The sequence below is a fragment of the Nyctereutes procyonoides genome, unplaced genomic scaffold (genome assembly GCF_905146905.1).
Source record: "Nyctereutes procyonoides isolate TBG_1078 unplaced genomic scaffold, NYPRO_anot_genome, whole genome shotgun sequence".
NCBI classification, from domain to species: Eukaryota; Metazoa; Chordata; class Mammalia; order Carnivora; family Canidae; genus Nyctereutes; species Nyctereutes procyonoides.
This window is the reverse complement of record NW_026575042.1, coordinates 26,668,251-26,693,351: the sequence shown is the minus strand read 5'-3', so window position 1 is coordinate 26,693,351 and position 25,101 is coordinate 26,668,251. Positions and strand designations below refer to the sequence as shown.

General features: G+C 46.5%; 1 protein-coding gene across 2 annotated transcripts in view; it reads right to left on the bottom strand.

Moving 5' to 3' along the window:
- Positions 1-24,771, bottom strand: part of RFTN1 (raftlin, lipid raft linker 1) — a 200,241-nt gene extending 175,470 nt beyond the window's left edge. The window contains exons 1-2 of one of the 2 annotated variants that reach the window (XM_055321300.1): positions 24,649-24,771; positions 6,075-6,227 (exon numbers count right to left, since the gene is read on the bottom strand). In XM_055321300.1, coding sequence (XP_055177275.1) covers positions 6,075-6,219 — 145 coding nt within the window. In that variant the 5' untranslated portion in view covers positions 6,220-6,227; positions 24,649-24,771. Of the gene's footprint in view, positions 1-6,074; positions 6,228-23,851; positions 23,982-24,648 lie in introns of those variants that run through there. The other variant, XM_055321301.1, reaches the window with a different exon arrangement.
- Positions 24,772-25,101: the final 330 nt, after the last annotated feature.

Below are 25,101 nucleotides of genomic sequence, written 5' to 3'. Positions count from 1 at the left end.
AAGAAGAGATAGGACAGAGCTTGCTGTCTGTCCCTCTCTCAGCCATGTAAAGACACAGCTAGAAGGCTGCAAGCCAAGAAGAGGGCTCTCACCAGGACCCAGCCATGCCAGCCCTCGGATATCAGTCTTTCAGCCTCCATATCTGAGAATATAAATGTCTGTGGTTTAAGCCACCCAGGCCGGAGTATTTTGTTAGGGCAGCTGAGCTAACTAAGGCAACTGGGAACACCTCCTGTCTGGTTCACCCATATTTCCTCAGGACATAACGTCTGGCCTCCAGTCACCATTAAGTATCTGTGGAATCAATGAATCTTACGGGCCCTAGTGGACCCAGAGGCAAATGTTCATAATAAAAATGACTCACTAGTCTGAAATAGAGATGCAGATTCAGACCTGGAACTAAGTTATCCTCCCCTGAAAACAGACTAGAACAGTATGGCCCCATAGAACTTACCATGATGTTGGACATGTTTCTATCTACACTGTCCAATATGGCAGCCACCAGCCACATGTGGCTGTTTTTTTTCTGTTGTTTTTTTTTTTTTTAAGATTTTATTTATTCATTCATGAGAGACAGAGAGAGAGAGAGAGGCAGAGACACAGGCAGAGGAAGAAGCAGGCTCCATGCCGGGAGCCCGACGTGGGACTCGATCCCAAGTCTCCAGGATCACACCCTGGGCCAAAGGCAGGCGCCAAACCGCTGAGCCACCCAGGGATCCCCGACATGTGGCTGTTAAGTACCTGAAATGTGGCTAGTGTGACAGAGGAGTTGAATTTTTAATTTTATTTAATTTTAATTATTACATTTAAACGACCACATGGCTGGTGGCTCCTGTACAGGACAGCACAGGACTAGATGTTTTAAAAGCGAAATCAAGCCCAGGGCACTAACCTCCCTATGCAGGTCACTCCCTATGCCAACTGTCCCTGACACCAGACATGTCTAAAACACAACCAATTCTCATGATACAGGTAGCTTTCAAGTGGTATCAGAGTGGCCTGGCACAGAGAAGCTGGCAAAACATATGTATAAAAGGGATAACGAGGCACCATTTTGCAGAGATTGTGCTGCTTTATGGGCCTATATCTGTGATGAAATCCATCAAAGGGCAGGTTCATCCCTTGGTGACCAGAGTTAACTGAAAATTTGAAACCAAATCAAATCACTCAGAATTGATATTTTGGGCAGCTTATGTGCTTCACTTTGAGAATCCTGCTGCTTTTCACCTCAGTCAGCCCAACAAGTGAGGCTGCCTATTGTGACATCATCCACAGTAGCTCAGAGCTCTAAGTAAGGGACAGACAAAACAGTGTCAAGTCTGATTCTGACTTTTGTAAAAGTGCACATGTCCCCTTCCTGTCTAAGCCACCAGGTGGAAGAGGCCCACACCCTCTCCCCAACTTATAATTTGTTAAAGTCAGATGAGCAACTTCCCCATGAGAAATAAGCCTATCAAGTGTTACTTAAAAATCTTCTGTGTCTAAAACCCTATGGAAGAGGACTATCCCCTTATGCCCCTCTAGGTGATAACAAATTTTCTAACAAGAATGTTCTATTTGGTGCTGACGCCCATTTGTCTAGCACCTTGCAGTTTATGAGGCACAGGAGTTCTGGGGCCCTTGAGATTTAATTCAAATTCCACCCCAGTCACTTCCTGGTACTGCGTCTTTTAGAAAAGTGACTTAACCTCTCTGAGTGTTGGTTACCCAACCGCAGAAAAGGAATGCATGTACCCATGTAGCTCACTGGGTTTCCATGAGAATAAAATGACATAAGAAGCCACACAAAGATGAATATTAATTTGCAACAGCCCTAACAGAAACAACTGAAATGTCCATCAACACATGAATGGATAAACACACTATGGTACATCCACACAAGAGAATACTACTCAGCCGTAAAGTAAGAATGAACTACCACACACAAAACAACACAAATGAATCTCGAAATAAGTAAGCCAAGTGAAAAAAGCCAGACCAAAAAGAGTATGTCCCACATTATTCCATTCATAGAAGATCCTAGAAAATAAAATGAGTGATGGAAAGCATATCACTGGTTGTCTGGGGACAGGGGGCTGGAAAAAAAGGAGTGATTACAAAGGAGCACGAAGAAACTTTGTAGGAGATGGAAATGTTTTGCATCTTGATGAGGTCATGGTTTCATGGGTTTGAACATTTTAAATACCTGCAGGGTAATGTGCTTAAATTATTTTATTTTAATTTTGATAAAGTTGGAAACGTTGGGAAGACCTAATGCACCATCACAGGACTTAGCACATAGCAGGCTCTCAACAAATGCTGGCTCATTCTGGAGCAATAAGGAATGATCTCATTAGAACTTTTGATATTTTTTTTGAATTTTTATTTATTTATGATAGGCACACAGTGAGAGAGAGAGAGGCAGAGACACAGGCAGAGGGAGAAGCAGGCTCCATGCACCGGGAGCCCGATGTGGGATTCGATCCCGGGTCTCCAGGATCGTGCCCTGGGCCAAAGGCAGGCGCCAAACCACTGCGCCACCCAGGGATCCCTCATTAGAACTTTTGGAAAAGAACTTGATGGGCTTCCAGGGAACCAGGTGAGCATATGTCACACTTACTTTGGTTGACTAGAACCCAGTTATTCAGGACATGCTATTCTCAGCTAAAAAGTGTGAACAAGAAAGACGCACAGAAAGATAAGCAAGGCTTGATCTCTGCCCTCAAGGAAACACAAATACATTTAATGCATGATGTAATAAAAGTGTCATAAGGACGGTACTGACAAACGACAGGCATGCCAAAGAGAGTAAGTGTGGCAGGATGGATGTCAGGGAGAACAGTTTCGGGTGGTGGGACTCTGGCAAGCAGTGAGGGGTGGGGCAGACGCTGTGCCACAGGAGCAGAGCAGAAGCTGGGATGGGGGTGGGAGGCACAGCCCACTGTGCTCCAAGGCAGGAGTAGGGGATGGTCCACAAAGTGCAAAGTTGAGCGGGAAGGTCCTCAGCACTGGGTGGAATGTCCACTGCATTTTTCCAAGGGAACCAGCCAAAGGTTTCGGCATGATCAGCTTTGTGTTTTACACAAATAGGTCCTATCTAGAGGGCAATTTGTCAAGAGTCTTGACATTCATATCTTTCAACTCAGTAATTCCTGAGGAAATAATCAAAAATGCACGCAAAGATTTATGTACAGCGCTGCTTATCACAGCATTATTTATGATAGCCCAAAGCCCGAAATAACTTAAATCTCCAATAAAAGAAAATCGTTAAATAAATTATGGTATGCTGAGTGATTAAATCATATATAGCCTTTAAATCATATTTTGAGAACATATGGGATGACAGGGTACTGTCTCACTCTACAACGTTAAGCAGCAAAAAAGCAGGACACAAAAATATACATTAAGTATTCATTCAACAAATATTTATTGATTATCTACAATAGGTCAAGCACTATTCTAAGTATCGAGGGTACAGCAGAGGGTAAAACAGACACAATCCTGCACTCGTTAGAGGGATCCTACCTTCTAATGAAAGAAGGCAGACCACAAATAAGCAACAAATAACAATAAGCAAGATATACAGCATGTTAGACAATAGAAGGCATCATGGAGAGCAATCAAGAGGACAAAGGGATGGGGAGTTGCAGGGTAAGTAGACATTTAAAATAAATGGTCAGGGAAGGTTTCACAGAAAACCAGAGAGCTGAGGGTTTGAGCCAAGGCTATATCTGGGAGGACTTCCAAGCAGAGGAAAAGGATAGTGCAAAGGCTCTGAGAAAGCCTGGAGGGTTCAAGAAATAGCAAGGCTGAAATGGCAAAACACGCAGGACAAACATCTAGAGGATAAGGATGGAGAGTAACTGGTGCCACTCAGGGTGAGGGGAGCTATGCAGGGCTTTGAGCAGAAGAGTGACATGATCTCTAGGGGGACAAGGGTAGAAGCAGGGAGACCAGTTGGGATTTGTCCAGCTGTTTCCTAATTTTTTTTTATGATGGAGGTATGTTCATTTCATAATCAGGAAACAAAAGGTAATTTAATATAAGGAAGCATAGTGCAGCAAAGCAGTGTGGGTGCTCTGATCAGAGCACAAGGCAGGCAACAAATCAGAAGGTGAGGGAAATAACTCAGGTGTAAGTGATGGAGCAGTACTCAGAGAAGGACACACGTTCCTGAAGATCTCTGTGAGCAAAACTTACTCCTTTTTTTTTTTAAGATTTTATTTATTTATTCATAGAGACAGAGAGAGAGAGAGGCAGAGACACAGGCAGAGGGAGAAGCAGGCATCATACAGAGAGCCTGACGTGGGACTCGATCCAGGGTCTCCAGGATCACGCCCTGGGCTGCAGGCGGTGCTAAACCGCTGCGCCACCGGGGATGCCCCAAAACTTACCCTTCTTAAATAATAAAAAATACATAACCATGATGCAAAGTATATACATATATGTATACACTTTCATATATATGTGTGTGATATATATTCATATATATATATATATGAAAGAGACACAAAGAAGCCCCCATCTTCTCAGCTTACTAACAATCAATATTTAACATGTTGGCATATTTCCTTGTATTCTTTTTTCCTACACATGCTTTGGTTTTCTCCTTAACCATGGTCTATGATGCCTGGACCATTGTAGGTACTCACATGTTCACGGAACAAATAATGGATGACCAAATGCTCCAAATAATTTTGTGTTCAGATTTGCTCGTGTTACATTAGCTACGTTACAAGCATTTTCAGAATTAGTTTTAATAGGGCTTGGGTGACACAATGGAAATCCTGGGCAAGGAGAAGGCATGATCACAGATGACTAAGGTGACAAGTCTGTCTGAGAAGACAGTGGTGACATCATTCACCAAGGACAACAGCAGGAAGGCAATCTGATGAGGAGGATGCAGGGCTCCGTTTGGGGGACGTGCAGGGGTTCACAGAACATCCCTGCAGAGACGCCCAGCTGGCCATGTCTCTCAGGGCTCAAGAAGCAAGGGAGCCTTGGCGCAGATGGGAAGAGGAGTGGATGGACACCAGCTGCCCTACTACGTGCCCGCATCATGCTAAGGGATTCTCAGACCCCTCCTCTTCTTGTCTCTGCAGTTGCCCCATGAGATGGGTTTTTATGTGCTCCTTTGACAGAAGAGCACACAGCAGGCCTAGTGATTGGCCCAGCCACTCCAGACTCAAACTCCCAAATAGAGGGCTTTTCCCACGAATCCTCTTCTCTGTTAATAGAAGCTTAAAACATACCCAGCAGCCCAGGGAGAAAGTGGCAAGATGCCTGATTAGCACTTATGTTTGCATGCAACTTCTAGGGACTGCGCCCTACACCGAAAGAATGATCTTTCCTCTTCTGAAAACATATTTTATGCTTTACATGTTTTCTTACTTACAATTATAGATTGTTGAGGTATTTTTTTTTTCATGTATATGAGTCTTCTCTCCCACTAGGTAAGAAGCTCCAGGAAACCAGGACACACTGCATGACTGAACTACAGCATCAGCCCAATGCTGTGCACACAGTCAGTGCTCAGCAAATAAATACTCCAGGTGAAAACCTTATTGCTTGTCAGTCACTCCAGGGCCACTCGGACAGTGTTAGTGGTGTGACCTGGACACCCTCAGGCTCAGCTGAGGCAAAGCCAAGCCCAGATGGACAAGCACTCTTAAAAGATACCAGACAACAGACAGGTAAATTTGGGTGGGCAGGCACGTTAATAGGAGATAAGGCAAATTCTCCTTTTGCACGCAGCTCACTACGACAGAGTCTGCACACTAGCTGCCCCGCGGGCCAAAGGCAGCCCACCCACCTGTGTGTACCAGTTGACTCACACCTGGTTTTAACTTGTTACAATTTCAATTAGTTGCTATCTTTTAAAAAATGAAAAGTTCCAAATAAAAATCTAGATTTCTGTATAGAGTACCTTTTTGAAGGCCCATCTTTTCCAGGTCCCCACAGCCGCCCACCCTGCCCACCTCCCCAGTATATCCTTGTCAGGCCCCACCAGCCCTGCTCTGGGGTGGGAGGGGACCTCAGGTACAGGCTGGGTCCCAGCTCACATGCCACCAGGAGTGTGGGCCACCTGCACTCACCGGCACTCAGGGTAGTGAACTCCAGGAAGCGGTATTCGTAGGACACATCTATCTTGGTTTCCACCTGAGGCCTCTTTAAAGTTGAATAGATATTTCCAGGCCGTTTGTCATCGCGTTTCTCTAACTTGTTCAAGCCGCAACCCATTTCAGCAGCTGCCAGCGGAAACCAAGAAAAGGAAAAGGAGAGTGATTTTTTTTTCTGAGATTTTGTTTTTAAACACCATAGTATAAAAGACCCCTGACGATTACATAAAGGATCTCAGCCTTTATGAAACCCAGAGTATAAGTCAGTCTATGACCTGAACACTGGAGGAACTATGCTCATACACAGGCTGGCTTCTCCTTCTGTGAGGACACCATTACCAGCCATCCTGCACTCCTGTAATGACACCAAAAGCATTACCTGTCTTCTATTTTTTTTTCCCCTGAGAAAAATAATACCTCAGAGCGCCTCAGTTCCACTATCATCTGTACACATGATTTAAAAATGAGATCTTAAAAGCAATATGGTACATTATGGTGTCAGCCCGTCTGAGAGGAAAAAACAAAACAAGAGATGTGTCACTTTCACTGTGGTTGCTAAGAGAGGATAATAAGTTGTTGGTACAATTTCCAAACTCCAAAGTCCTTTCTGCCCTCAACAGTAATTATTTAGACAGGAATTTATGTTCATAAAACATCTCTAAAAGTAGATGGTGGTATTTTTACAGGCCTCATCTAAACGTCCCCCCTTTAATTCTTTTTTAGACCAAACCACAGGAAATAATAGTATGCTTCCATGCTCTTAAAGTCATTTTAGACCAAAATGAAGACTGGTTGAATACTAATAGCAGGGCCAGAGAAATTGGAAGCAGAAATCCACGTGTATTAGAGTGAAGACCTGTGGCTACAGTTTGAAAGAAAAATGGGAGAAATGTTAGAATAATGTGCATATTAGGGTGGGCTCAGCTCCCAGCCTTTCGAGGAATTAAAAACAATCAAGGTTCTGTGTTTAGGCAGAATGACATTCATGAAATGACTTTTTATCTACTCCCCAGACTTCAGCAGAAGATATTTTCCTTTTGTGCACTGAACATGACCAATGTTCCCCCTTCTCTGGGGTACTAGAGCTGCCATCAGAACATATTTCACAAAAACATTAACTGGCCAAGAATATCACAAACAGAAACGTGGAGACCACTTCCTGTTAGAGATAAGAATTTCCTTTTGCTTAGTCCATTCACAAGGTACCCAGCTTCCTAAGGCAAATTGGCAAACTCCAGAAAAACAAAATGAACCTTGAAAAAGCAGTAAGTGTGTGTGTGGGGGGGGGGGAAGAGTGGAAAAGGGTGGTGTCGTGACAACCAGGCTATACTTTTCAGTAATTAAAAAAAGTCTGGATGGATGGATGAGAACAGGAAGGCTTACTTATGCCTTAATAAGGGAACATTAGTGTCCAAAGGGCCAGGGCAGACATGATTTATGTGCAATCTGCATGAACTGATTACTTGTAAAATACTCTGTAGTTCTGCAGATATAATAGCTGATATTACGGAGACTGCATATTTAACTACTAAAAAGCAAGCCACCTGGCATCTGCTGAGGCTAAGCAGAAGACAAGCGGACAGGAAGGCTCCTGGGTACTGGGGAACAGGTGACCTGGCAAGATGAGCACTGTGGCCACCAGAGCAGAACTGGAAATAACCCAGAGGCTCACCAAGTAAGTCACTTACATACCTATGTCTCTAAGAAAGACTGAGCACTTGGGGCGTTCAAAAAAAGAAACTTCTTCCTTAAAAATCCTCCCATTCTTATTATCCTATTAGGTAAATTCTAGCATTAGAGATTCACTCTCCCTCAAGGATCTCCTTTGAAACCTCAAATATCTCTATGGGAAGGGCAACGAACTAAGCTTATGGCAGCCACTAACGCTTTAGTATGACTTAATTTCTTCTATAAACGACAGGTTCCCTGACAATAGAGAAAAAAGGAGAGGATTACCAGGATAAGTAAAAAGACTCAGAAAAAGTTAAGGAGGTGGAAGGAGATAGGGGACAGCGTGCCAAGAAGCTTCAGAGAAATTCTCCCAATTTACAACTTTGAGTTTAAGATTTCAGTTAGCTTGTCCCAAACATGAAGTCTCTGCTCAAGTTCACCCCAAAGAGCACTGTGTGCTTGTCTCACAGGACATGACAAGGCTCTGTGCAAATCATTCAAGTGATCTGACACAGAAAAGATAAACAGTACCAGCCAGAAGCAAAACAGTACCAATCAGCAGCAAAAGTGTAGTATTGGTTAAATCCTCAAGGTCTCAAACTTAGGATTCATTTCTTTGGAATACGTGCAACCCCAGTTAAGCAACTGCTTTTACAGCATGGCTCTCTCTGGGAAGGCACACATATGAAGCAGTTGTGAGCCAAAAAACCCTTAGTGTGAATTTGTTCCTCTTACTCTTTTGTGTTGAGGCCCTACCTTATTCACTCCCAACACAAGTGTTCCTTTTAGTTCCTTCCTATGTTGTTCTACCATTCATCTTGCCCCATCAAAATAGTAAAGGTTTTCATATCATTGGAAAAACATCTATTACAGGCCCTACTATGCTCAAACAAGAAAGATCTAGCTTACAAAAGGGGGAAAAATAAGATATAACAGTGCTTCACATTACTGTTTACTACGGGAGGTTCCCATGCTCATACTAGAATGCCCACAAGGAGCTCAGGTATGGGCCTTTGAGGGCAGTGAGAGGTGGGAGGCAGAGGGAAGAGTGGAGGGTTTGGCTTTGCCAGATGCAGGCATTTGGTGCCGCACACTCCCGCAGACATTCAGGGAGTCTTCTGTCTCAGTGGAAGCATGTCTCCCTCAGGAGTCAAGGTCTCTAGCAGGGCAGAAGGTAAATGGTAAGGACAGTGGTTTTGAAATATGGCCCCCAAATCTTTGACACCCCTGCCATTGAAAGGTGGGGTCTACATCACCTCCCCCAAATCTGGGATCCATGGTTCTCTGACCAATATAATATGGTGGAATGACACAGTGCCAGCCTCTGGACCTGGGCCTTAAGAAACTGGGAGCACCTACTTCTTGATTCTTGGGATGCCTGATTTTTGGATCCCAGCCACCATGCCATGAGGAAACCCAAGAAGCCCCAAAGGGAGGCCCATGTGGAGAGGAACCGACAGCCAGCACCAACTTGCCAGCCATCTTGCTGGTGAGCTATCTTGGAAATTGAGCCTCCCGCCTCAGTCAAGACACTGATACCATGAGAGGCAGACACAAGCTGTTTCCTCACCAAACTCTGCCAAAACTGCAGATCCCTGAGCACACTACACCATTGTTTCTGTTTTAAGCCTCTAAGTTTTGGGGTGACTCATCATGCAATATATAACTCATTCACCAAATTTGTTCAAAATGACCATGGCCTGCTGCCTCCTCAGTAGTTGAAACTGCCTGCATCTAGCAGCCCTGTTTTAGTCATTCACCCTGTGAAGGGCATTTGGCTTTTCCAGTTGATTATGAATAAAGTGGCTATAAACAGTCACACAGAGGTTTTTATGAGGACATAAGTTTTCATTTCTCTAGGGTAACACCTAGGAGTGGGATTGCTGGGTTGTGTGGTTAAGTACAGGGGTCCTGTTAACAAATGATGCTTCTCTTTCCACATTCAAGGTGACCAGGTGCTGACCCCAGGAGAGGCATGGCAGAAGGTGAGACCCTTGGAGAGTCTCAGTCTGGAGCATCAGCTCATGAGAGCCATGCTATTCATGGTTATTCCTCCTTCTGTTGTCTATTTTTGTAAGGGACGCATGATACAAATCACTCATGTGTGATGAAGTCTTCTCATGCTTTATCTATGGTCCATCTAACCCCCACAGCTCTGCCCTTCCATATTCCTACAGTCACCTCGCATTGACACCTAATGTAAATCAAGTTGCTCATTTTATGTGTGATCAGATGACTGGATCAGCTTTGATTATCTGACAGTCACACAGGAGGTTTTTTTTCTTTTGTTTATACCTCTGTCTTCCCAGAATACATCCCTGCACCCATGTGTATGCGTCTCTCTAGCATCAAGGGACCAAGAAAAATCTTCCAAGAGTTCTTCAAAGGTAAAGCAAAGAGAGGAGGTCCTTCCCCATTCCTGTGGTGAGAAAGTGGGAAAAGAGCCAAAATAAACATACAGTTCTCCGGCAGAAATTGGCTAAAATAATTAGGAACTGGATGCTGATTAGGGAGGAAAATAAGGTAATCACCGGGAGGTTGAGACCCTAGCTGCAAGGAGACATCATTAGAGATTGCACAAGACCAGAAAGCAGAGAGCCTTCTGATGGACTGATGTTCTGGAAAATCAGTTCTTTCCAAATCAAATCTAGGGTGAGGTGTGTCTTTGAGACACAATGGACCAGCTTCATGCAGAAACTGTCGGCTCCACGAGGAAGGGAACTTTCCCAAATTCATGCATATGTGCATGCACTCATTCATCACACGTTTATTAAGATCTACTTTAAATCAGGCCCTCAATTAGGAAAGATAAAAATGGGAAGACCAGGCCCTGCTCTCAGGGAGATCAGAGGTGAAAGTAGGAGAAAGACAGTGAACAGATGCATACGGTGCGGTGGGGTGGGCTGTTCTGGAAGTCTGAGCAGAGTGCAGGACACTCAAAGAAAATTCCTGTGATAGAAAACAGACAGCATATCGCTACAGAACCTGGTTCCAGAAGAAGCTGATCAGCAATGGGGCATGATGTCCTGTGTCATTTTCAATGTTGAAACCTTTGTATTTTTATTTTAAAGTATTTCTAATTTATTTCTGAAATGCTTCCCAAGATGCTCATAAGACATTGGAAAGCCACTTTAAAAAAGATCACTCCTTAAAAGATTATTTTTCAGCTAGCATTTCTAAAACTTCAGTTTAAAGGTTCATTTTTACTATCAACTAGCGTACAGGCATTTAAATAATGGGGCAATAAATGTAGTTATATTTTCAAATACAAATTAGTTTCATTAAGAGGGAGTCTTCATTTACCACACTTGCTGCTAATCTGTGGCAGACTGTAAAGCTAATTTTAACAATTGCCAACAGCTCATGACAAGCAACCAGAGATGGGGCAATTATATGCAATGATGCTGGATCAGCTGGCAAACTCATTTTTTATTTCTACACTCAAATCCCGTATTTGAAGCCTCAAGCGTGTTTATTACATCACTCAGTCACCCAGAGTAAGAACTGATGATCCAAATTAAGACATTTTTACATGATAGGAACATCTCTCTCAACCTAGAAAGGTAAACGAAAATTGAAAATTCAAATGCTATCAAATCTTGATATCCTACACACATGCCCTAAGACAGAAAACCAAGGATAAGTAAAATTGAGGGACGGGGCCAAAGAGGTGAAGGGGATTAAGAGGTACAAACTGCAGTTATAAAATAAAAAAGGCAAAGAGATGAAAAGTACAGTACACAATATAGTCAATAACACTGTAGTAACATTGCATGGTGACTACACTTATTGTGGGGAGCACTGAGTAATGTCCAGAATTATCAAATCACTGTGTTGTACACCAGAAACTAATACAATGCTATACATCAACTACACTTCAATAAGAAAATTTTACCCATTCAAAGTGTTCCTGATTCAACGCCAAGTATAAGGAACAATCTACATGAAACAGTATTATTTGTATGGTGCTACTTTTTCTAAATCAGTGAATATATATATAATTTATATATTCCATAAACTTATATAAATGATAACATACAGTAACACATTACATATATATCTTGTATCTGGCAAGACTTAGGCCACAATGTTCCCAGAAACTTCCTCTAGGCCATGAGATTATGGGTGACACCCTATGGTTTTCTACATTTTTCAAGTTTTCTGTGCTATCACCTACATTATTTTCTTCATTAAAAACATAAGTATGACTGCCAGCCTCCAAGATGACCTTCATTAATCCTGGCAGCATTCATGAGGGGTCTCCACCCACAGTGAACAGGGCTGACCCGTGTGGCCAGGAGGGTGCTACAGAAATGATGAGTGTCATTTCCAAGGCTGGGTTACAGCTGCATCGTGCATCCTACCTTGCTCCATCTTGGATCTCTCACTCTGGGGACAGCCAGCTGCCACAGTATGAGGACACTCTATTAACCCTGTGGAGAAGTCCCAGGACAGGGAACTGAGGCCTCCATCCAACAGCCAACACTGTTGATTAATTCAACACCCATGTGCAAGCAGATCTATCAGACCCAGAACGGCCTCCAGCCTAGCCATTTTGACGACAACCTTATGAGGCACCTAGGTCAGAACCACCCAGCTAAGCTGCTTCTGGATTTCTAACCCACAGAAACCCTGTGAGATGGTAAATGGTTTTGTTTTGTTTTTTAAAATATTTTATTTATTCATGAGATACACAAAGAGAGAGAGAGAGAGGCAGAGACACAGGCAGAGGGAGAAACAGGCTCCATGCAGGGAACCCGATGTGGACTCGATCCCAGGTCTCCAGGATCATGCCCTGGACCGAAGGCAGGGGCTAAACCACTGAGCCACCCAGGGATCCTGATGGTAAATGTTTATTGTCGTTTCTGGCTGCCAAGATTGGGAGTAATTTGTTACATAGCAAAAGATAAGGAATACAAGGGGTATTTACATTACCAAAGGAAAACACTTGTTTACTATCCCCTCACTCCCATACCTCAGTTGATCCAGACCACCTTTCTGCCTTCCCACAATCCCTATCACAAACACCCTTAACTAAGCCCAGTTCCCTTTCAGAAGAACCTGCTGCTCAAAGTGTGGTCCTCAGACCAGCAGTGGTCCCAGACTTCCTGGGAGCCTGTGAGAAATCCAGAATCCCAGGCCCTCCCAGGCCTGCTGAACCAGAATCTATATGTTATGACAAGTGATTCATAAAGTTTGAGCAGCGGTCAAGTCTGAGAAACCCTGGGCCATGGCAGGGGTCCTCAATCTTGGTTGCATACTGGAATCATCTGGAGAGCTATTTAAAAGTCCTGATGCGGGGATCCCTGGGTGGCGCAGCGGTTTGGCGCCTGCCTTTGACCCAGGGCGCGATCCTGGAGACCCGGGATCGAATCCCACGTCAGGCTCCCGGTGCATGGAGCCTGCTTCTCCCTCTGCCTGTGTCTCTGCCTCTCTCTCTCTCTCTCTCTCTCTCTCTCTCTCTATCATAAATAAATTAAAAATAAAATAAACCTTTAAAAAAAAAATAAAAGTCCTGATGCCAGGCATTTGGGGGTGGGGTCCGATCATCAGTATTTTGAAAATCCAGGTTATTCTAACTGGCAGCCAGAAGTGAAAATCAACAATTTAGGAGCAAGTTTGATTTTCCCCTCTCCAGTCTCGGATCTTTCTTAAGATTCTTAGTCAGGGGGACACCTGGGTGGCTCAGTGGTTAAGCGTTTGCCTTTGGCTCAGGGCATGATCCTGGAGTCCCGGGATTGAGTCCCACATTAGGCTCCCTGCATGGGGCCTGCTTCTCCCTCTGCCTGTGTCTCTGCCTCTCGCTCTCTCTGTGTCTCTCATGAATAAATAAAAATCTTTAAAAAAACAAAAAAGACTCTTAGGGCTAAGAGCCCCAGTCTAGAACATGGCCTTGTGGACCTCTTGATCCCAGACTCCCACCTCTTGAACCTTTTGGTACTCAAATACTCTCTTTCTACCTCGCTGCTATCCTCCCAAACACAGGTACACCCCTAAATTTCTATCCCCAGCCTCCTTCTGTCTCATTCTCTTAAAATCATTTTCAGTATGGGGCACTGGTTGGACCAATCGGTTGAGTGTCCTACTCTTGATTTTGGGTCAGGTCATGATCTCAGGGTCAGGAGATTGAGCTCTGAGTCGGGCTCTATGGAGAATCTCTCCCTGCCCCTCTGCTCCCCAACCACCAACTCATGCTTGCGCTCTCTCTCTAAAATAAATAAATAAAATATTTTTTTTAAAAATCATTTTCAGTACAAGCCACTTCAGACATATAGATGAGGACAGAAAATGAGACATCTTGGCTCAGGGCGTGATCCCGGGGTCCTGGGATCAAGTTCCACGTCGGGCTTCCTGCGTGGAGCCTGCTTCTCCCTCTGCCTATGTCTCTGCCTCTGTGTGTCTCTCATGAATTGAAAAAAAAAAAAAAAACTTAAAAAAAAATACACAGCAGAGGTTTTGAGACTTTCCACTTCCTGGCACCTTCAGCGTCTCAGTACGTTTTCATGGCACCCCCAAGCTAAAAGCAGTATTTACAGTTCCACTTATTAAGTACTTAGGTCCAAACAACATAATAATTATTTATGTCCAAACAACTTATTGGCCTTTTGAAAAAAAAAAGTACGTAAAAATGGAAAGAATATACCTTTCTTTCATTTCTAAGCCACCAGAAGTACTTACTAATGGGATGTGTACATCTCTTGGGCACTGCACAACCCCTCAAACCTTGGAATCACACTGGACACCATCACCTTCATTGCCTGTTCCACTAGGTGGTTTCTTAGCAACCACCCAAAAGCCAGCTTCACAGAGATATGGTATCATCAAAAGGAATGTAGTGCTGTCTAATGTTTGTACTGCAAACTACCCCAAGATGGTAGGTAGTGTGTTACCTAACATGTTAAATACCACTGCGTTCCCCTCAGAAATGTAAAACAACAACAACAACAAAAAAAAGCCCTTTTGCCCTGTCCTTGTGATTTTGCTATGGTGCCTTGGGGTGCCTCAGTATGGAATTTGGGAACCTCCAATATGTGGTATTGTTGAGTATACTTAAAAAACTCACATAAATGCTATCATCTTCCCTGTAGCCTTCATATGCCCTCTCATGGGTCCTGCTTTGGCTATTCTTGCTAAAACTTCCAGTCTCCCTCCCAGCCTGGTGAACTCCACGTGAACATGCCCAACGACCCATTTCAACATCTTAATCTAGACCTTCCCGACATTCCTGATGAACATACTCCAAAATGAACTCAACGCCTTGCCCATCAAGGCCTGTTCTTCCTCCTGTGTTCTTGCTTCTGTGGGTAGTACCACTGTCTTCATAACATCCAGGCTCAAAACACCAGGCATCAGCCTGTTCTGGCCACTGTCGTCACGGCTACCACTGGCATGGTACTGAGTTCTGGTGGAGGCCTTAATGCCACTGCTTCATTCTCCTTGCCAACCAGCTCTCTGAGAACCATCAAAGGCCTTCCTTACATCTGGTTTCCGTTGGTCTCTCACCCATTCATTCCTATCACAGGCTAATGCCAGATTAACCATTCTGTGCCATGCAAGTGGCTCAAAGAGCCTAAGAAACATATACTGTCCAGCCTCCACCTCACCCCCAACTGCCTTCCTCCCAGGCTTCTGGCTGTTCCTCTTCTTATACCCTGGAGTCAGGCTGTATGAAGTCAGGGCTACCTTTTGCACATTGAGCGCTCTCCAGACATCATTCCTTTATCTCCACACCTGACACTCCTTTCCCTTCCATCTTGACCCTCTGTATTAGGGCTGTCCAGAGAGACAAAACCAATAGGATATACAGAGAGAAGGCAAGGCAGATTTAATTTTAAAAATTGACTCATGTGACTGTGTGAGCTGGCAAGTCAGAAATCTGCAGGGCAGGCCAGCAGGTCAGAGACCTACAGAAGAGTTGGTATTACAGTCTTGAGTCCTAAAGCAGTCTGGAAGCAAGATTCCTTCTTCCTTGGGAGACCTTAGTCTTTTCTCTTAAGTCCTTCAACTGATTGGGTGAGGCCCACCCACGAATAATCTGCTTTATTCAAAGTCTACTGATTTAAATGTTAATCACGTTAAAAAAGAAAAATAACCCACAGCAACACCTAGACGTGTCTCACCAAAAACCAGGTACCATAGCCTAGTCAAATTGACACATAAAATTATCCATCATACCCTCCTTTATTAAGCACTTACTGTATGCAAATCACTGTTCTAAATGCTGAGGATACCAAAGTGATACAAAAGACAAAAAATAAATAAGTAAATAAAAATGAACAACCTTGCCTTCATGAAGGACCTTACCTTCCGGAGCAAAGAAACAGAATATACAGGGATCCCTGGGTGGTGCAGTGGTTTAGCGCCTGCCTTTGGCCCAGGGCACGATCCTGGAGACCCGGGATCGAATCCCACATCGGGCTCCTGGTGCATGGAGCCTGCTTCTCCCTCTGCCTGTGTCTCTGCCTCTCTCTCTCTCTCTGTGACTATCATAAATAAATAAATAAAAATTTAAAAAAAAAAGAAAGAGGGATCCCTGGGTGGCGCAGTGGTTTGGCGCCTGTCTTTGGCTCAGGGCGTGATCCTGGAGACCCGGGATCAAATCCCACGTTGGGCTCCCGGTGCATGGAGCCTGCTTCTCCCTCTGCCTGTGTCTCTGCCTCTCTCTCTCTCTCTCTCTCTCTCTCTGTGACTATCATAAATAAATAATAAAAAAATAAAAAAACCCAATATTTTAAAAAAAAAGAAACAGAATATACAAATAAAAATAATACAGGAAATTCAATTTTAAAAGTATGTTAAATAAAGAAAAATAAGGCAGGGAGGCGGGAGAGCCAGCACAGTGGCAGAATATACAATAGTTAAAAACAGGATGATCAGGGAAGGCCTCACCCAGAAGGTGATGTTAAGCACAGTCCTACACAGGCCATGGAATGAGTGGGGGATGGTGGAATGGGCAACGTGGTAGCAAGTGCAAGGTTCCAGGACCTACTTGGGGAATGGGGGTGGCTATGGGGGGCACATGAAATCAGAGAGGCATGGGGAGGCAGGTTGTGCAGGCTGTGTAGACAGTGGTAAGGACTCAGCTTTACCCTGAGATGGGAGCCCCTTGAGGGTTTCAAGCCAAGAGTAGACATGATCGCTCTGGCCATGACTACCATGGAAATGTGGAGACTAGATGATGATGGGGTAAGAGCAATGATCAAGTTCTGGATCTATTTGGAAGTAGAAAATGAGATTTATTGGTAGTTTGGAAATAGAGCTAAAGAGGGCATCCAAGACACCTCTAGGGTTTGTGACCCGAGCAACTGGAAGGCTGGAGTGGCCCCCTTCGGAGCCAGGGATGGCAACAGGAGGAAAACAGGAGCTTATTTTAGATGTGTTAACTCCATCAAGTGGCGGTGTGGCGTAGGCAGCTGCAAGGACAGTCCTGAGCTCAAGGGAGAGCTCTGGAGCTTTCACTAATGCCTCATACGCCCATGTGACAAGCCAACTTCCCAAAGGTCAGTTATGTCTTCTTCCTCCCCAACAGCAGCTATCCCAATGTCCTGCCCCACAGATGCACAATAAATACTAAACCAACATCTTTGAGGACAGGGCAGACACTTACTACCTGGTAAAAGATGGAAATTTGAGAATATTTGGAATATTTGCCTGTCTCTCTCAAGTTCATCTTCTTGAACAGCATAGCACAGGGGTTGGGTACACGGGTTCTGCAGCCACACTGTCAAGGTTCAAATCCCAGTGTGTCTACTTCCTAACTGTGTGACCTCGAGGAAGCATCTCAATCTCAGGTTCCCAATTATAATATGGGGATATCCTCAGAATCCACTGGCAGAGTGAGGATTAAATAAGTTAATACAGGACAGGGCTCAGAAGAGCTCAGGCACATAGAAAAAGTAGTATAAACATTAACCATTATTAGAAATACTACTAGTATCACTTGTTATCCATTGTAAAGATTCCTTTTGACCTTCCTATGGCCATAATTACACCATACTGCAAAGGGTGCTTATACAGTGTTCTAAGACTGAAAAAGTTACAAAAGCCCTCACTAATTTACAGAAGTATTTAAATGAACAATCTGATTCCTTGTACTTTGTATTTCCAAAATTTGGTAATACGTGATTCAGACACATTCCATTAACCAGAGTCTGTGATTAACCAACTCTCTTATCCAACTTTATGTATGAGGCCTCTTACAATAATTTCTTTGAACTTAGGAATCTGGGAGCTATTCCATAAAACCTGAAGGATTCCTCAGGAAGTATTTCCTTGGGGTAAAATAACAAATTAGGAAATTTCAAAACACACACATGTGTGCCCATACACACGATGGAAGCTGATAGACCTCTGTAAGAAATAAATGCTAAAAAAAAAAAAAAAAAAAAAAAAGAAAAAGAAAAAAAAGAAATAAATGCTGACAATCAAGGGGGTCTGCCTTGAGAACAACAAAATGGGACATTGGAGTTATAAAAGCCAAAGAAAGTTTTTACTGAAGTGCAGCTGGCTTCCTGGTTGAAAAAGTGTAGAAATATCCAATGACAGTTTATAAAGTAGCTTAAGAATTGGTCTGAGTGCCTGGGTGGTTGAGTCAGTTAAGTGTCTGCCTTCAGCTCAGGTCATGATCTTATTAGGGTCCTGGGATCAAGCCCCCCCCCCCCCTGCTTTGGGCTCCCTGCTCAGCGGGGAGCCTTCTTCTTCCTCTGCCTCTGGCCCCTCCCCTGCTTATGTTCTCTCTCTCTCTCAAATAAATAAATAAATAAAATCTTTAAAAGAAAAAAAAAAGAGTTGGTTAGTATCAGATGAGCTGGGCAAAACACAGCTGATGTGGGCCTTCTACTGGCTGGTGTTGGTGCCTCATGACACGTGAGGGCTAGAACCCTCTGTCCTTTGAACCACAGAAGAGGGGTAAGCCAGGGCACCGTAGTCCCCACCCCTTGTCCTGTGCAACCAGGATACAGAAGCTCCCAGGCCCCCTCCAGCACACCCAAAAGCATAAGGGCAGTCGGACCCAGGAGAACTCCAGAGCGAAGCCCTTCATACCCCCAAAGAGTCTCCTCCATCTCAGTCTTGGCAGGTAGCCATCAGGCGTAGAATGTGACCTGATTTCCCAGCTCTTTGGTTCTGGCCCCGCTGAGAGCCGATTCTTCTTCCTGAATTCAGCCCAGGTGGGGAGTAAGTCACACAAATGCATATTTAAAAGCTGAACGGAATTCTTATTTGGAGAGCAAGGAATTAACAGGGCTCAAGCAGTGGCCATCACTTGCCTGCTGTACCGATCTTTTGACAGAAAGCATCCTGGTAAATATGCAATGATTATAACGAAAGCCCCTTTGGGGGCCCAGGAGCAAAGGGAAACTCAAATTTATGTCAAAAACTGAATGTGAGTTGGAGAAAAGATTACACACACATGCAAAACCTTTAAAAGGTAAACATAAAAGAAATGTCTGGCTAAATTTATCTCTTTGTCAGTGAAAAATAGCCTAAGCCTTTGCCAAGTGCGTTGCCAACTCTTCAGTTGAAGGAAAAGACAGATACTGACTGTAGAGCGGCACTGTCAAGCAGGACCCTCAGCCCTGGTGAAAATACTCTGCCTCTGCACTGTCCAAGGCCCATGCCGAGAACCACATGTGGCTCTAGGGCACTTGACAACGTGGCTAGTGGGACCAAGGAGCTGAATTTTTTATTTTATTTCATTTTAATTCATTTTACACTAAAATGCACATAGCCACACACAGCTGGTGGCCAAGGTATGGGGTAGCCCAGCTATAGACACTCCCAACTCAACAGCTGATAGCGTTTTTTCTCCCTCCAATAAAACTAAAATCACAGTCAACCAACAATATCTACAACTGCCACCAAAACACTTAGTACCTCTCTACAGGCTCCGGCTGCCACAAACTCCGAAAACTTCAGAGCAAAAGAACAGAAGATGAAAGGAAGTGATCCCAGTGTGTCATTTCTGGCCACGGTGCTGTACCCACCCAGTTGATGCATCTATTATCCCACGGCTTCACAACTTTGGCAATCTGTGCTTGCAGACGTAACCTCATTTGCAAAACCAGAACATCACAGTCTCTTCTCTATGCCTAGGAAACGTGAAAAAGTGAACTTGGGGCAAGTTACTTAACCTCCCTAAGCTTCGGTTTCCTCAAGGCTAAAGTGCAGATAAGAATAGTCCTCGCTTCTCATGAAGATTAAATTCAAAGAATGCATGTAAAGTGCCTAACAGTGCCTGGCAAAGAGTAAAGTGCTCAGCAAGTGGTAGCTATAATGATCAGTTTGTTAAGAAAAATAGTAAAATCTGAAATTAAAAAAAAAGAGTGCCACTAAAGTAGAAGTTTACAGTCAGCAAGTTTTCCTAGGCTGAAACACTTTGAACCTGTTTACCAGGCTATGGTAAAGTATCCTTTAGTGAAATACATCTTGGGGACATCTCAGCACTCACTGTCAACACACAGATGGGCAATCACCCACCCAGTCACGTACCACGAGTCCCCAGAATGGCTCAGCCGGTATTTACCATGCCCCTTACCCTGTGGCAGGCACTGTTCCAGGCCGTCAGATCAGAACAGTTCCCAAACACAGTGCAACATCTCGAGATTCTATGCCATCTCTCATCTGACTCCCCAACCTTGGCCAGATGAGAATATTTCATTCTGGGGTCCCACGCAGTTGGAGGGGGGCTCTGTTTCTGTTTCCTGCATCAGCCAAGGCCAGGTTCGGCTGCTGGCCCACAGAACGGGACTGAAGGGTAAGAGAACCTGAGGGGAACCGGCCCATTTTCTCAGCCAGGACAATGAGAGGGTGTCGACAGGTCATGTTTCTCACTGACAGGCCAAATCACTTTAACAGGAAAGCTGTTTTCTGAGCCTTCAAAAAGCCAAATCTGATCTGCCTCACAAAGCAAACATAACCGCTTTCAGCAGCCAGCTGCGCAAGCCGGTGAAATCCAATGGGAATCTCCTCCACCAAGTTCACATCAACCAGACCAATACGTCAGAAATCCCCCCAGGAGTGGCGAAGCAGAAGTGTAGTGGAATTCTGTGCGTTTGGGGGGTTATTTTTTCTTTATATAGAAAGCACTCAATCAATCTCCTTTCACAACCAAGGGTACATTTCCCTGTGGAATTCCCTTCTCTGAAGATCTCTACAAATAAAATATTTGTCTGATAATCTGCAATAATTTAAGTGTAAACTCACTCACTGGCAGAGTCAGAGATTTCTCATGACTCCTCCAGCTATAAAACAACATGCTTCGGACTGTCTCGGGGGTCCAATTTCTGCACCCCTCCACTGGAACACTGGTCAAACCATGCTCTTGACTTTGAGATAGGAAAATAGGGTTGTCATATCTGGAATCTCATACTTGTGTTCTTTGCTGGTAGGACTGTAAAAATGGTACAGCCATGTTGGAAAAGGATCCAGCAGCTCTTCTAAGGTCACAGACACCTCTTCTTCAACCTACTGATTCTACTTCTAGGCATTTACCCAAGAGAAATGAGAACATATGTCCCCGAAAGATTTATACACAAATATTCATAGCAGCTTCGTTCCCTCTACCCCCGAAAACTAGGAATAACTTGGGTGTCCATCCGTAAGGGGGAATGTATTAACAAACTGTGGTATGGACATATCCTGGAATATATAACTCAGCAATAAAAAAAAAAAACCCACCACCAAAATACTGATATACACAACAAGGATGAAGCTCAAAAATAGGCTGAGTGGAAGAAGCTTTACACAATACTGTAAAATTCCACTTACAGGAATTCAAGAATAGACTAAACTAACAGAAACAATCAGCAGTGGTTACCACTGAAATGCAGGCAGGGACTGACCGGGAATGGGGATGAGGAACTTTCTGAGGTGATGGTAATACTCTCTATCTTGCTAGCAGCTAAGTCCCACAGGTGTACACAGCTATCAAAACATTATGCAAATATCACTCTCAAGATTTGTGCATTTCACTCTAAGTACATACATTCAACCTTAAGCAAATCATGAACATATATTGAACTCTGAATAATAAAATGTGTGCTGAAACATCTGGGAGTGACCTGTGCCAAAGTCTGTAATTTCCTTTAAAGTGCATAAAACAGTAAGTTGGGACTTATTGATGGATGGGACTTAAATGAGACTTAAGATGGATAGAGGCATGAGTAAGTTGACAGATGTGTAATGAAGCCAGTACCGCTAAACTACACTCTAGATACGGGTATTGGGGTGGTTACCATTCTTGCAACTTTTATATATTTTTTTAAAAGGAGATAGGTGGTGAAAGAGTCATAATGCCCTCTCCTTAGCCCGCAATTTAGAAATTTGGCGAGACACCCATGCCCACCAAGCCGTAGGCCCATATAGTTTCAATTCTGCTGAAAAGTGAAGATTGGAAGAACACAAGTAGCCTTACAGGAACTCCCATCACTCATGCCAAAGATTTTCTGCCTGTTTCCCTACAGACAAAGCAATTATTTGAATGGAAGCCAAAAATTCCTGCTCAAGAGGGAGAAAAAGAACTCATTCCCAATTTGTTCCCTTTCAATTCCTGTACCAAACTATTAGCTAACTGCACAACACTCCACTTCCATTTGCCCCACGTGCATCAAGCCAAAAGACTAACAAAGAAAAACCAACCCAGCGACTTGATAAAACAGAGGATGAGGTCCAAGCTCTCAGGACCAGAATCCCAGCTGAAGGCAAAAGAGGATGCAGAGTCACTTCTGAGGTTAAAGTGATTTCACTGAGGTTAGCACACACGCATGCACCAAAGAGCCCCAAACAGCTTGTTGCTTAACCCCTCTGTGGGGTCTGGTGACATCTGGGGTCACTTGAACTTCGTAGGGAATTCAGCTGTTCAGAGGTGCAAATTAGGAACCCCGGCAGCCAGGGACACGTGGGGGTGCACAGCGTGCCCTACCCACAGGCCCAGAGGTCGCTCGCATTACCCCGCCTTCCTTCCTGGCAGGGCCTCACCTATCCTGAGATGACACACGATGGCAGGGGCTGGAAGACGCCTGGCCTGACTGTGCACCCAGCATCTGAAAACAGCTGTACCAATTACAAGAAGGAACTCTTGCTGGAAACCCAGGGCATTTGTGCCAGACTTAAAAAACATAAATATAGTTTTTGTTTGTGTGAGTCCCCCCCCCCCCCAACAAACTCACTGCCAGCACCCAGGGTCCCTGGGGATCACCCACAACCACACAGGGCAGCTAAGCATGAGCACGGGGAGGCAGCAGGGCGCGCGCCTGGTGGCACTTTTGGCTTCCAAGAGGTTCTCGCTGCCAAGACGGCGATATCCTAGGTCAAGGGCACGGCCCTGGTCCGGGGAGAGCGGGAGCGCCGCGCGCCGCACGCCGCACGCCGACAATCGGGTTTTCTGGAAGGGACGCCGCCGCCGCCGCCGCCCCGCCGTGGCCCAGACCCACCCCGGCGTCCCCGGGGCCTGCGAAAGTGGGTTAGGACGAGGAGAGAAATCCCCTTGGAGCCGGGGACTCCCGCGCCCCGAGTCTCGGCGCCTCCGGGGGCTGCGGCGCGTCCGCTCGCACGTACCCGGCACCCACCTGGGGGCACCCACCTGGGGGCACCCACCTGGGGGGGGGGCGCACGCAGAAGGGCAGCCGGAGCCGCCTCGCCCCCGCCCCCAGCCTCGCGCCCTCCGGGACCCGCACCCCGCGTGCAGCTCCTGCCCGATCCTGGCCAAGGCCCCCCGCGGCAGTGCCCCAGACCCACCTGTGGCCTCGAAGCTTCCCCTCTGCTTCCCCCTCCGGCGCCCCCGAGCCCGCAGAGCCCACGACCCCTAACTAACTGCTCTGGGTGCGTCCCCCCATAGCGTGCCAGTGTGATGGTTTTTCTTTCTTTCTTTCTTTCTTTCTTTCTTCTTTTTTTTTCTCTCTCCAAAAAAAGTTGGCCAAGCCCGCCGCGTGCCGTGAGTGGGCGCCGACCGCATCCAAGCCGGCCGGGCCGTGGCGGCGGGGCCCTGCGGGGAGGCGCCCCGGGGCTCGCGGGGTCCGGCGCGGCGCGGCGCGGCCGCGGTCCGCGGGGCCGTGCGGGGCCGTGCGGGGCCTGCGCCCACCTACCGTAGGGAGCCGGCTGAGGCAGAGGCGCCGGCGCGGGCTCCCCGAGACAGCGCGTTCCGTCCCGGGAGGAAAGTTTGTGCCATCCAGAGCCGGCGGCGCGGGGCAGGCGTGGGCGCGGGCGCGGGCGCGGGCGCCGGCGGGGCGGGGCGGGGCGGGCGGGGCGGGGCGGGGCGGCGGCGCGGCGCGCTCGGTGTCCGTCCCCCCCCCGCGGTCCGTGCGTCCGTCCCTCCGCGGAGCCCGCGGCCGCCGCGCTCCCGCTCGAGGCGCCCTGAGCCCGGCGCGCTCCGGCTCCAGCCCCGCCGCGCTCCAGCCCCGCCGCGCCCGCCCGCCGCCGCCGCCGCCGCCGCCGCCGCCGCGCGTCCGCCCGCTACACTTCCTCTTCCTCTGAACTCATGTGCGAAATATGCTGCGCGGCATCTTCGGGGGAGCCGGGGGAGCCGGGGGAGCCGGGGGAGCCGGCGGGCCCCGCGCCCCCTCGACGCCCCGCGCCGCCCCCTGCGCGCCGCGGGCCACCTGCGCGCCGCACACGCCGCGCCCCGCGGGCGACCCCGCTGCCCCTCCGCGCCGTGCCCCGAGGCCCAGCGACCCGCCCTCGCGACCCCTCCTCACCAAGGCTGTGCGCCGCGGGGGTGCGCGCGGGGCACCGGCTGCCCCCCAGATCTGAGCGGGGTGCTGGGGGGTGACTGCCACCAAGGTGCTGCTGGCTGAGGGTCTGGGAGGCTCTGCGCGCACCTGTCCTCCCGCCCATTCCACAGGTGGCCTTTACTACCCGCCCCTCCCCCGCCCGGCTAAGTTACCTACTGAGTCCGTGATTAACGAGAGGGATAATGCCACCGGCTCCTTGCCACACCCTATTCCACCCACTTCAGGCGTCCAGAAGGTTGGAGAAGATCTGGCGAGCCATCTTGGCCTGCAACTCGAGGTTGCCCAAAGGAGACAACTACATAAAGAAAGCACCGGGGGGGGGGGGGGGATCCCCGGGTGGCGCAGCGGATTGGCGCCTGCCTTTGGCCCAGGGCGCGGTCCTGGAGACCCGGGATCGAATCCCACGTCGGGCTCCCGGTGCATGGAGCCTGCTTCTCCCTCTGCCTCTGTCTCTGCCTCTCTCCCTCTCTCTGTGACTATCATAAATAAATAAAAATTAAAAAATTAAAAAAAAAAAAAAAGAAACCACCGGGGCAGGGCTGACTTAATAAAGTGAGAATATGAGGCAGAGAGCCCGTTAAAAAGTTTTGTTTTGTTTTGTTTTC